Below are 12,640 nucleotides of genomic sequence, written 5' to 3'. Positions count from 1 at the left end.
GGGGATACCGCTAGGCAGGTTAAAGGAAATGTGTCGGTATAAAAAATCAAAGCCACGGTTGCTTACACAATTGTTAAAGTAGAACTATAGTCAAAACTTTTTTTTTTTCATTTTGGATAGGGCAATCAAGAGTTATAGCCCCTGTCAATTTTTTTTCGCCATCTGTGTCCCATTACAGATGTTTTCTCTTACTTCTTGTCCCATAGCCAAACAGGAAGTGAGAGGAAATCCCTACAAATTAATAGAATTCCTTGGGGACCCCCAGGTCACCAGCACTAGTGTCTCCTTTGGAATACTTCCCTTTTATTACCTTGCTGGGGACAACCAAAAATGTGAGTTTTTTGTTTACTTTCAATGATAATGGTTAGCAGGAGAAATAGAGAGGATAAACCTCCTTAACAAGGGCAGAGACAGCAATTCAAACTGACAGGTATTTTAATCCATCTCCCCGCTATCCAAAACCAAAAGAAAAGTTTGGCTTTTAGCTTTACTTTAATGTGCATAATGGCTGTTTTACTGATCTCATACTGTTTACTTTACTATACATCTAGTGACTGACTTAGAACAATCATGTGTATATCAGTTTGTTGACACTCATCCAATTACTTTTCTTTGGGTTCTCCTCAAATACACTCATGTTAAATTTAAAAGCCCATTTTCATAGTTTGCTGGTACCTTTCTGCTGATTACCCTTCATGGCCACCCACCCTCTGCCTGCCAAAAGTTTTAATTTGAGAACTAACAATGTGTGTGAAAGTAAGGCAAACAACATATTTACACCTTACATATTAACTAATAGTCCTTTCCTTTCAGTGCTGCAATATTCTGATATTCAGTTTCCATTGTCCATACCTAAAGAATTTCTGTACTTTTCCACCTTGGCTTAAGGCATGCACAAAACAGTAGGCACATGGATAGTTTAGTAATTATATTCAAATCTGCTGCAGGAATGGCAGAGGCTCTAGAGCATAAAATGGTGGGTGTTGCATAATTATATGTCACACGATTTTTGAGCAATGGTTTTTCAAACCCACATTTTTTCCAATAAATACACTTTATTGAATTGTAATGCACAAAAACACAATATAATGCCCAGTTGTTTGGTAAAATACAAAATATGATGTTACACCTAATAGAATGATACCTAACATGACATGCTTTAAAATTGGGTACGCTTGTGAAACAGTGCCAATCTACGGTACTTAACCCACTTGCCGACCGGGCCATAGCCGAATGACGGCTACAGAGGTTTATTCTGGGAGGGTTTACAATGACGTCCTCCCAGAATCGCGCTTCCCACACGCACACAGAAGTGTCCATGCACACCAGGTCCCGGGGACCCAGTGCATCATGGATCGTGGTAAAGGCCAATGACAGCGGCCCTTTACCACGTGATCGCTCCATCCAATGACGGAGCGATCACTTGTCAACAAACCGGCATATGTCTCGTTCATTTCTCTCCTCTCCTCGCACACTGTACACAAAGATCGGTAGTGTGCGAGGAGAGGAGAGAGACTGCAGCTGCACCCATCCTCTGCCTCCTCCATACCTCAACTATGCCCATCTGTGCCTTATCCATGCCACATCCATGCCACATCCATGCCTAATCCGTGCCACATCCATTCCTCATCCATGCCTCATCCATGCCACAACCGTGCCACATCCGTGCCTGATCCATGCCTCATCCGTGCCTCATCCATGCAACATCCATGCCTCATTTGTGCCCACCCATGCCACCTCCGTGCTCATCTGTGGCTCATCCATGCCACATCCGTTCTCATCCATGCCACATCAGTGCTCATTCATGCCACATCAGTGCTCATCCATGCCATGTCAGTGCTCATCTGTGCCACATCCATGCCACATCAGTACTCATCTGTGCCACATCAGTGCTCACCCGTACCACAGCCATGCCACATCAGTGCTCATCCATGCCACATCCATGCCACATCAGTGCTCATCCGTGCCACATCAGTGCTCATCCGTGCCACCTCCATGCCACATCATTGCTCATCAGTGCCACATCCATGCCACATAAGTGTTCATCCATGCCACATCGGTGCCACTACAGTGCCTCAAAAAATTGTAATGGGAAGTCAGGAAATGACGCTGCTCCCTGCATGCTGGGCCTCTGTATGTGGCCAGGCTGTGGAAAAGCATGTCACATGTCACACATGTGGTATCGCCATACTCAGGAAGAGTAGCAGAATGTATTTTGGGGTGAATGGACAACTTTGTGTAAAAAAAACTTGTGGAAAAAAATTACACGTTCAAAAGACGCATTATAGATTATGTGTTGGGGTGTTTGCTTTCCGAAATGGGGTCATTTTGTGGGCGTTTCCATTGTCCTGATGCTCTAGGGCCTTCAAAAGTGTGATAGGTTGTCAGGAAATGATATGTGTAATTTTTGCTCTTAGAACACATGGAGCTGCTACTTGGATGTTGGACCTCTGTATGTGGCCAGGCTGTAGAAAAGTGCCACACATGTTGTATCGCCATACTCAGGAGGAGTAGCAGAATGTATTTTGGGGTGTAGTTGCAAGTATCTCTATACAGTGTGTGAGAAATAACTTGGTAATATGACCATTTTGTGGAAAAAAAATAAATAAAAATCTTCATTTTGCAAAGAATTGTGGAAAAAAATTACAACTTCAAAAAACTCACCATGCCTCTTACTAAATACCTTGGAATGTCTGCTTTTCAAAAAGGGGTCATTTGGGGGGTATTTTTACTTTACTGGCTTATTAGGGTCTCAAGAAATGAGATAGGCCATCAGTACATCAGGTGTGAACAATTTTTAATGATTGGCAACATAGCTTGAAGACTCTATAACCTTCACAAAGACCAAATAATATATACTTATTTGGGTTATTCTTACCAAAGATATGTAGCAGTATAAATTTTGGCCAAAAAAATTGTAAATTTACTAAATTTTAAAACCGAAACAAAGAAAAATGCATTTTTTTTACAAAATTTTCAGTCTTTTTTTAATTAAGGCACAAAGGCACAAAAAAAAAAAAAAAAAAAACAATGATGATTGACTTCCACCAAAAGAAAGCTCTGTAATGTGAAAAAAGAACGAAAATTTTTATATGGGTACAGTGTTGCATAACTGAGTAATTGTCATTCAAAATGTGAGAGCACTGAAAGCTGAAAATTGGTCTGGTTAGAAAGTGGGTGTAAGTGCCCAGTGGGTAAGTGGTGTTGCTTTAAAACCCTTTACTGGTTGGTTACCATTTTAGAGTTACACAGGAGGTCTGGCATTAGAATTATTGCTCTTGCTCTGACATTTACAGTGCAATCACCATTTAGATTTAGTGTTCGCATTTGCACGTGAGCACAAGGGACAGGGCGCTTTACATTTTTTAAATTTTATTATTTCTTTTATTTCATTTTTTTTTACATCGTACCTTTACATTTTTCTGGGATCAACTATATTACTAACACAAGAAAGTTGCTGTAACAACATCCCTTGTGAAAGCATGGGCCGTGACAGGTCCTCTTTTTGGAGAGATCTAGGGTTTATTAAAATATATCTTACAATACATCTGGTCTGGTCTCAGTTTCCTAAGTGTAGCAATGCAGATTTGGCAATCCGTGCTGACCATTTCTGTCATAGCATAATTACATTCTATGTTACCATTTTTAGAAAAAAAAAAGAGGCGCACTGAAGTACAGTTCATTAGAAGAAGGTTGTGTACAGTTGATGCATTTTTGTTAAAAAATATTATTTTTCAGTGATTTACAAGTTTTCAATTTTGTAATATGTATTTTTGAATGGATATCAGTTTGTATCTATGTCTACTTTTAGTTGTCTGTGCTCACAGTCATACTCTGTCAGTTGTATATGTGAAGCTGTGCTATAAATAGTTTTGTATGCTGTGCTGTGTCCTGATAATATCCGATGTTAAAAGTTCAAAAACCTTTGGTGTGATTAGTCAAAAAAGTAGTTATGTTGGGGAAACTGCGTATAAACTATTTGTAGAAGCCCATCATGGCCAATAAGGCTCTTTTTTGCATGGGACAGTTCTGCATCACTTCACTGCATAACTTATGAAATTAGAAAAGACAGGCCCAATATTTATTTCACTGAGGGACACAGAAGGCAACATCTATTCCATAAGTGCACAGACAAACAGCTGCTAATGTAGAATAACAGGGTACTGTAAGCACATGCTAGCATATCAGCATTGCCTTGTAGCTCTGGGTTCAGTTCAATCCAGGAACAGAGCTTTTAGAGATGTGCCCCTCTGGTTTCCTTCCCCATTAAGGACCCTTTCATACAGCTCTGTTCCATCGACGGATCCGTTCTGCTCAGCGGAGGATTGATCCGCCGATCCCCGCTGAGCAGGCGGATGACAGCTCCGTCTCCGCTCTGTGTGCGGAAACAGAGGTGTCAGATTCCTGCTATCCTCTATGGGGGAAGCGGATGAGAATGGACCGCCTGTCCGTTCTCATCCGGTCCGATCCGCCAGACAGATGGAAAATAGGGTTTCCATCTGTCCGGATTTGATGGACAGGATCGGATCGAATGTCAGCGGACATGTCTCCGCTGACATCCGATGCCCCATAGAGATGCATTGGGCATCTGTTCAGATCCGCCTGAAAAACTGACAGGTGGATCTGAACTGTCCGCATGTGTGAAAGGGGCCTAATTCCTGACTCTACTCTAGAGTACACGGAATCATTCATCTGGTCCTGTGTACCCATTTAATCATATCAGGCCTTGCAACACTCATACACAAACCTAATAACACCAATATGATAATAAGTCTATTAACCTATCTTTGATTTTTGAGAAAAAATGACATTGTGAAAACCCATAAAAACAAAGGGAGTCAAACTAACTGCCCCAGCACTGTAGTACAAGCATGCTTATTCTTAGCAACCATGATGCCCATTTTCAAATACTGTATACTATTATATTGATTTTCATAGAACTTGGCCTTAGTTTGCCTGTACGACTGTAACAATAGTAAATGATGGATCCCACACTTTGAACAGAGGGACCCTTCTATCAAATGCACAATAGAGTTGATTTAATAAAGGATTGGAGCATAGATTCTCACTTTTTTCAGTGAATGAGGTTCAGCCAAGTGGAAGTTCACTGTGTAAAAAAAATACCCATATGATTTGTAAATGAATGAGTAAAAAAAACAAAAAAAACAGTACTTTTTGTTTGCACACGATTGAATGATTTAAGTCAGAACATTTCCAAGGATTGGGTATTCAAAGTAAACACAACCCCACCTTATTTACAAGGAGAAATTTCACTTTGCAAATTTAGATTTCACTGTATGCTAACATTGTACGCCTTTAGTAAATTAATCCTTCCACATTTATGCTTCTTGACCCTAAACAAGTGCTAAAAGAGCACTCTTTGACTGAGGAGGGAAACTGATGAATATAGTAAGTAAATTATATTAGACTATATAAATACTGTTCAGTCAAGTAGGGGAGGATTGGACCCCTCCCTGCCCCTAAGTTTCAAAGCAGCTACCTGCAATTCTATCATCCTAGGTCAGGGTTTCTCAACTAGGGTTTCTCCTGAGGTTGCTAGGGGTTCCTTGAGCAATAGGCAATTTCTGCCTCTCAGATAAGTTCCCAAAGACACCATTGTTCCTTTTAGCTTTCTGTAAAGGGGTAATTCTTCCCAATGATGACAAGAGTAAGGAGCATTCCTCCCACAGACTGTCACACTAATGTGTCATGAGTTGTAGATTTTTAGCAGGGGTTCCCCGAAACCAGAAATTTATTTCAAGGGTTCCTCTTTGTTGAAAAGGTTGAGAAAGGCTGCACTAGGTTTTCACTTCAGACATCTGGCTGGAGCCATCATCCTCTCAGGGTCCCCAAGCACACCCGGATTCTAATTTCTTATATATTCCTAGGAGCTAAAATCACAATAGCTAAGCATTGAAAACAGTCTACAGCCTCCTTCCTGGTTGCGAAGCGTAAAATTTCATGGATAATGACTCAAGAAAAGATGTACAGTATCTTGAATGATTCTAGGGCAAAATTTGAATCAGTCTGGGAACCCTGGGCGACATTTGTGAATGTAACACTTTAAGATGGGCTTGGTCGGAAGGACACTTTTTCCCTTTTTTTCCTTGGGGTTTTCCCCTTTTCTTTCCGTTTTGATACCCATCTATGGGTTAGGTGGGGTCGGGCCATGGGATTATTCTCCTCAACTCTCTCTCTATTCTCTCCCTTCCAACCCTTCCTTTTCTCCTTCCCCCTCTGATGTCTCTCCTCTTTCTACTCTTCTTCCTACCACTTGCTCTATCCTGTTCCACGTTTAAGTCTGTATTTGAGGCATGTGTAGTACCTCGTACCATAATTACACTGGTAGTTCTTGGCTAATACATATTTTTTTTATTGGGGTTTGACGGAAATTGTCTTTCCTCCCTTCAGGTTTTCAGAGACAAAGGCGGTTTTCCTCAATGTTTTCTCTCAGCTGTCTTTAGCCGCTTCTCTTTGGGGCACAGTATGAGCCCATTAGGGTTGCCCCGGGGCGATCGTCTCTCAATCTATCTTGGAATTCAGCCATACTGTGAGTTTTTTTTATTTTTTTTATTGATTAGCAGTTTTTCCAGCACTCGCTGGCCTTGTTTTCTTGCCAAGTCTATCTGTTCTTGTACTGTTCTGAACAAAAGTTCATGTGTAAGCAAATTATTACTATGCCTTGTTTGTTATCGATCTTCTGTTATCTTTTTGAAAATTTCAATAAAAATTATTGGAAGTCAGACATCTGGCTGGATCAGTTCATAACTCCATAAAGTCTTTTTTATATAAAAAACAAAAAAACAAACAAACAAAAAAAACCCTTTTATCTCGTTTTACTATTGTTACAGTGTAAGCTCCTCTGGGGAAGGAATCAATGTTAATGGTTCTGTGTATTCTGTAAAGTGCTATAGAATACATTGATGCTATATACAGTAAACAAATAATTGCAAATCTTACATTTGGTCAATGTATGTGAACTTAAAGTGATTGTAAACAATCACCTTGTAAAACAACCTATTCGGTTTAAAATAGAAATGAAAGGCAAAACATTTTTGTATGGCTATAAAAAAAAACATTATAAATACCTTTTTTCCCCATTTTTTATAAGTGATCACATCACCCTGTTCCCAGCTGCATAAGAGCTGGGGGAGGAGAAGCAGCAGCAGCACACTGATCTTCACAATGCATGGCTGTACAACAGGGGCGTGTCTGATCATTGGAAGAGAGTACACTGAGTTCCCAGCATAGCTAGAGAACTGACCACGTTCTGCTCTCCTGCTTAGTGTGGTCAATTTTTAATAGGAAGGCAAGGGGACTAGCAGGATCACCAGGGATTTCACACAAAAGAAACAATACAAAGAGAACAGGATACCTTTTCATACAAGTACATGGTAAAGCAGGCACTTATCAGGAATATGAAGTGTTGGGGTAACAAACGCTTTAACTCAAGTTTAAATAAATATTTGTTAAACATCCATGAGTAATTCACTTACCTTATCCTGAGAACTCAAAACTTCTAAAATGCTACTAAGTAATTCAACACATAATTTCTTTTCCTTTATCTGTTGTTGTTCTTGTCTATCATTATTTAACCATGCTTTCAGCTCTTTGGTGATCAGTGGCAGTAAAATATCACGGCATTCTGGAAATATTTAAGAACATTGTGAGTGATTGATAACAAATTATAAAAATCAGTGCTGGATTTCACTTTAGGTGTAGAAAGTTTGTCTATAGGGGGCAAAAACTAAGAGGTTTTTTTTTTTTTTTACTACTAATTGGTCATTTGGTCATTTATTTTTTACTATCATAGCATATAATGCAGACATCTCATGTAAGTTTTTTTTTTACATATTGTTATAATACTATAAACCAGTTTAGTAGGTCAGGGTTCATTTTTGTTTGCTTTTTTTTTTTTTTAAGCAATGGCATCCACCAACTATTGTTCACTGGTCCAGTGGGGCGTGCCAATTAGTGCTCCCATGAATTTCTAAATGTTTGCTAGCCTAGCCGGTTCAAAGGTAATTTTCAGATAGTGAGTTGACCTGTAAAGTTGCTAGATAATTAAAAACCTGGGATTCTTTGGGGATGCCATGGAAATTTGCAGGAACTACTAGCAACTATTTGAAGATGCATATACAGCCATCAGCTTGAATTTATGCATGGGCACGAAGCTAGAGACCTTTAAATAAGGCATTGTCTATTGATCCTGGAACTAGGACAGGTTAGCTACTTCTGTCGGGTATGGCGCTAAAGTCTCAGCATCCTATAGGAACTGGAACTGATCTCCTGAAAGTTAAGCCTTATCCTCGTCAAGTTGTAAGCTGTTCAATAAAGCATTTAAAAAAGTTTTATAGAGAACTATCATAACTTTGCCCATACACTAAACAGGATAAAAAATGGAGGCGTGCTTTGGAGCAGTGTTGGAGAATTGGAAAGTGCAAGTTTATGCAGTGGAAGAGAGTGAAAAGGTGTACATTGGTGCAGTAGTGAACAGTGGGGAAGTACAGGTCAGTGCAGTGATAATGAGTGAAGTAGTGTGCATTGAGAATTTGGTAGTACACATAAATGCAGTGGTGAAGAGTGAGAAAAAGTGACATTAAGGAAGGAAGTGTGCGGTGGTGGTGAGTGAGGAAGAGCACTTCAGCATAGTGACAACGAGAGAGGATGTGCACTTCATTGCAGCAACAATGAACGAGGAAGTAAATGTTGGTGCAGTAGTAGTGGGTGTGGAAGTGGAGGTTGGATAATGTACTGTAGTCATGGACAGTAAGGCTAGGATCACATCTATGCAGTTGTGTTTTGCGTTTTTGAACCTGCATTTTTGTATGTAGTTTTCATGCATTTTGCAGTTTTTTCTCCTTAAAGTGTTTGTAAAATGTATTTTTTTATTAATTTTTTTAATAACAAACATGTTATACTCCCCTCCTCTGTGCAGTTGGTTTTGCACAGAGCAGCCCCAATCCTCCTCTTCTCGGGTCCCTCGTTGCTGTTCCTGCCCCCCCCTCCTATCGAGTGCCCTCACAGCAAGCAGGGGGCACCAGAGCCGAGCTGCAGCTACGTGTGTCCATTCAGACACAGAGTGGCCATTTGGCCCCGCACCTTTCTCTCCTGATTGGCTAACTGACAGCTGCAGGAGCCAAAGGCTCAGCCAATCAGGAGGAACAGTCCTGGACGGCCGAGGGACTCGTAGACATTGCTGGACAGAGATGGGGCTGAGGTAAGTATTAGGGGGTGCTGGGGGGGCTGCTACACACAGAAGGCTTTTTATCCTAATGCATAGAATGCATTAAAAACCTTCTGCCTTTACAACTCTTTTAACAAACTGTAAATAGCCAGATGTTAAGGAGCAAGTAACCACCGCGTCCTTAACAAGCCACAGCTAAATGTAAAAAAAAAGAATTGTCTGAAAAGAAAAATAAGAAAAAAATGGCGTCAGGTCCCCCCAATCCATACTAGGGCCTCTGAATCTAGTATGGATTTTGAGGGGAGCCCCATGCTAATTTTTTTTTTTTAAATGGCGTAGGGTCCCCCCCCAAAACCCATTCCGGAACCTTATTCAAGCAGGCAGCCTGACAGGCCAGGAAAAGGGGGGGGGGGGGCGAGCGAGCATTCTGCCCTTCTGCCCCAAAGCACCCTGTCCTAATATTAATGGGGGACAAGGGCCTCTTCCCACAATCCTGGCCCGTAGTTGTGGGGGAGTCTGCAGGTTTATCAAAATCTGGAAGCCCTCTTTAACAAAAGGACCCCCCAGATCCCACCCACCCCATGTGAATGAGTAGGTTACCAGGCTGCATGTTTGAATAAGGGTCTGGAATGGATTTTGGGGGGGCCCTATGCCCTTTTTTACATTTTACCTCTACTCATTCACCAAAAAAAGTGTCAAAAAGAAATAAAAACACAGACAGTTTTTGACAATTCCTTTATTTTTTCTTTGCCAACCAATTTTTTTGCATCAGTTGTTATGGACACAGCGGCTGCTGCTCTGGCTAGTTAGTTATGGAGAAAAAAAAAAAAAAAAAACACCACAAAATGCAAAACGCACGTAAAAATGGCATCAAAAATGCAACACTTGCGTTTTTGGTGTGGGTCCATTGAAGTCATTTACACGTAAAACACAATCTGTGGAAGGAAAAAAAAGTCCCTGACCCTTTCCAAAAACGCAGCCACTGAAAAATTCATAGATGTGAACGTATCCCATAGGAAACAATGTTAAATTGAGTGTACTGTAGTGTGTTTCTGCAAACCAGAAAAAAAACACTAAAAAAACATATAGGTGTGAACCTAGATTAAGTGTGCATCAACAGTGCAATATATATTACAGGGCATCATACACGTGTGTCACACCCTGTCACTCATGTAGATATGAAAATAGTCATTCTATGACAAGGTAAAAACATTGGGATATAATACATTCATTTTGCTGAAATGCTTGATAAACAAAACGTTTTCAACCCAGGTAACTATGCAACTATGTAATGCACACTTACCTTGCCTTTTGAACAGATTGCTACGAACAATCTCATTCATTGAATGCACCTTCTGTTGTTGTAACTTATCAGGGGGGATACAGGTATAAAAATCGTACAACAGCTGGCTGTAATAACACAAACAAAATGGTTGAAGAATTATAGAATGACGTTATATTTTAAATGTATTGTATTGTGCTTAATCACTTTTTCTCTTCCTCTCTATGTCCCTATATCCTCTTCTTATATAGCATAAAACATAATTTGGCACTGTAGGAAATTGTTTGATTAACAATTCATAATTTAGCCTGTAGCAAAAGCAAGCGATTGCAAATATTCTATTTCTCAATCAAAATGAAAGTGATATTAAACCTTTGCGTTTTTAAAACAATCAAAAACATGTTATACTTACCTGCTCTGTGCAATAGTTTTCTCCTTCTCTTGGGTCCCCCGCCAGCGCTGCTGACTCCTCCCCCTTGCAAGTACTTAGCCACTGGCTAAAGGGGGTATTTGTGCAGGCTCGCTCCTGAGCCCCGCTGGCTGCATCCATAGATAAAGACCTTGTCCCCCCACTGCCTCATCGTAGAATTTGATTGACAGCAGCAGGAGCCAATGGAGTGACAGTATTTTCACATGTTTTAAATGCTACCCTTGCCTGTTTCTGTGGGGTTTTAAGGTGTCCACACATTATTTTTGTGTATGGAAACCTCCCATGCACAAGTAAGGCGTGGCTCTTGCTGGTGTACTGAGGATGATGTTGTAGTGCAGGTAAAATGAGGCCACAATGTAAAGGATAATGACCACAGAATGAACTGATGACACTGGTCTAACTACTGCAATCGTAATAAGTTCCCATGATTTAGTAACACAAATGTTATTGCAAGTCTTGCCCTGATATCTACCTCTGTCAAATTTTAATTGCAGACTTTATTTCTTCTTGTGCTGGTCATACATTTTTTTGGGACTCAGCCAGCTGAATGAAAAAACTGAGCTGATTTCCCCATCCACACATTCTGCTGTGTCACTGTATTTTGACAGCTGGATTCCACCATTGTCAGAATACACTGATCAACGCTGCAACCCATTGGCTGCATGTACTGACCGAGCACAAATTTTCCAACAAGACAGATTAGCTGCTCATGAATTGGAACGATCCATGTATGGGAATCTTTACTGTCTATTTGATGTGTGTCCAACAGATCAGAAAGTCCGTTAAAATTCCCCATAGGGGCCAATCAACTTTATTGCTTTCTGTTTCTCCATGAGGAAGATGCCCTCTATCATCCTATGTAGTTAACAATTTACTTTTCGATCATTTGAAACAGGTAGGCAGATAAAGAGTTTTTGACTTTTCAGACCTGCAATACTGATGTCTTTGGTCTCTCCAGCGTTATTCAACCCAAAAGGGGTACAGGAAACGGTGTCTGAATACAAGTGTGTATTGCAACCTGCCTGAAGGCTAATTCAATTTAAAAACCCTGGCAATGTGTTTTAACAGTTAAAAGATTTATTTATTTTACAGGTACCTAAGCATTCTGGCATCAAACACTGTCTCTACATCTTGAAGAACTGCTGGTAGATATTTCAGAGCAGCAACCTGAAAATACAACAAAAGAGTCCAAAAATATTACCAATTTAATATTCTCTTTCTGAAATAGTAATGTAGTACTATGGTTTTTCCAGGAAAACGCTTGTGTGCTATTTAAATGTGCATGAAACTATATATGTAGGATTCAACAGGCTACTCATTCATCAAAGATGTTTAATGGTGTTATATTGATGAATTCCTAAAATAAATAGTTGTTTTTTTTCACAATTAGTTTGCAGAAAGAAAATTTAAAAATAGGCAATAATAAATAAACTTGTCCACATCAATGTTTCTTTGAATCTGGTTCATTTTTGTAATAGTACCCACACAAAATATTAGCGTAATGGAAAAGTATATTCAGATAAGTAATAGAATATTATAGCCAAAGGGTAACTGAAAAGAGATGAGTAATTAAAGTGCATGTGAAACTGCACATAAAATGCACGATGAGATTGGTGTCATAATTAATGACATGATTTTCATCACTCTCCTTAAGTACAGTTCCTGTTCTAAAACTGCACAAGTGTCAACAAGGCCTTAAAGTAGAAATAAAGTCAAATCTTAATTTTACATCCACTGCTCA

The 12,640-nt window shown here is 39.9% G+C and overlaps 1 protein-coding gene across 1 annotated transcript in view; it reads right to left on the bottom strand.

Annotated features, from left to right (window-relative positions):
- The window catches only part of DOCK2 (dedicator of cytokinesis 2), a 349,654-nt gene that overhangs the window by 164,709 nt on the left and 172,305 nt on the right, over positions 1-12,640 (bottom strand). The window contains exons 24-26 of the mRNA XM_082254918.1: positions 11,996-12,066; positions 10,491-10,597; positions 7,497-7,645 (exon numbers count right to left, since the gene is read on the bottom strand). Of these exons, the coding sequence (XP_082111044.1) occupies positions 7,497-7,645; positions 10,491-10,597; positions 11,996-12,066 (327 nt within the window). The remainder of the gene's footprint in view (positions 1-7,496; positions 7,646-10,490; positions 10,598-11,995; positions 12,067-12,640) is intronic.

This window comes from Pelophylax lessonae, assembly GCF_965119305.1.
Source record: "Pelophylax lessonae genome assembly, chromosome: 4".
NCBI lineage: Eukaryota > Metazoa > Chordata > Amphibia > Anura > Ranidae > Pelophylax > Pelophylax lessonae.
Note: the sequence above shows the minus strand (reverse complement) of the source record. Positions and strands in the feature narration are given on the sequence as shown.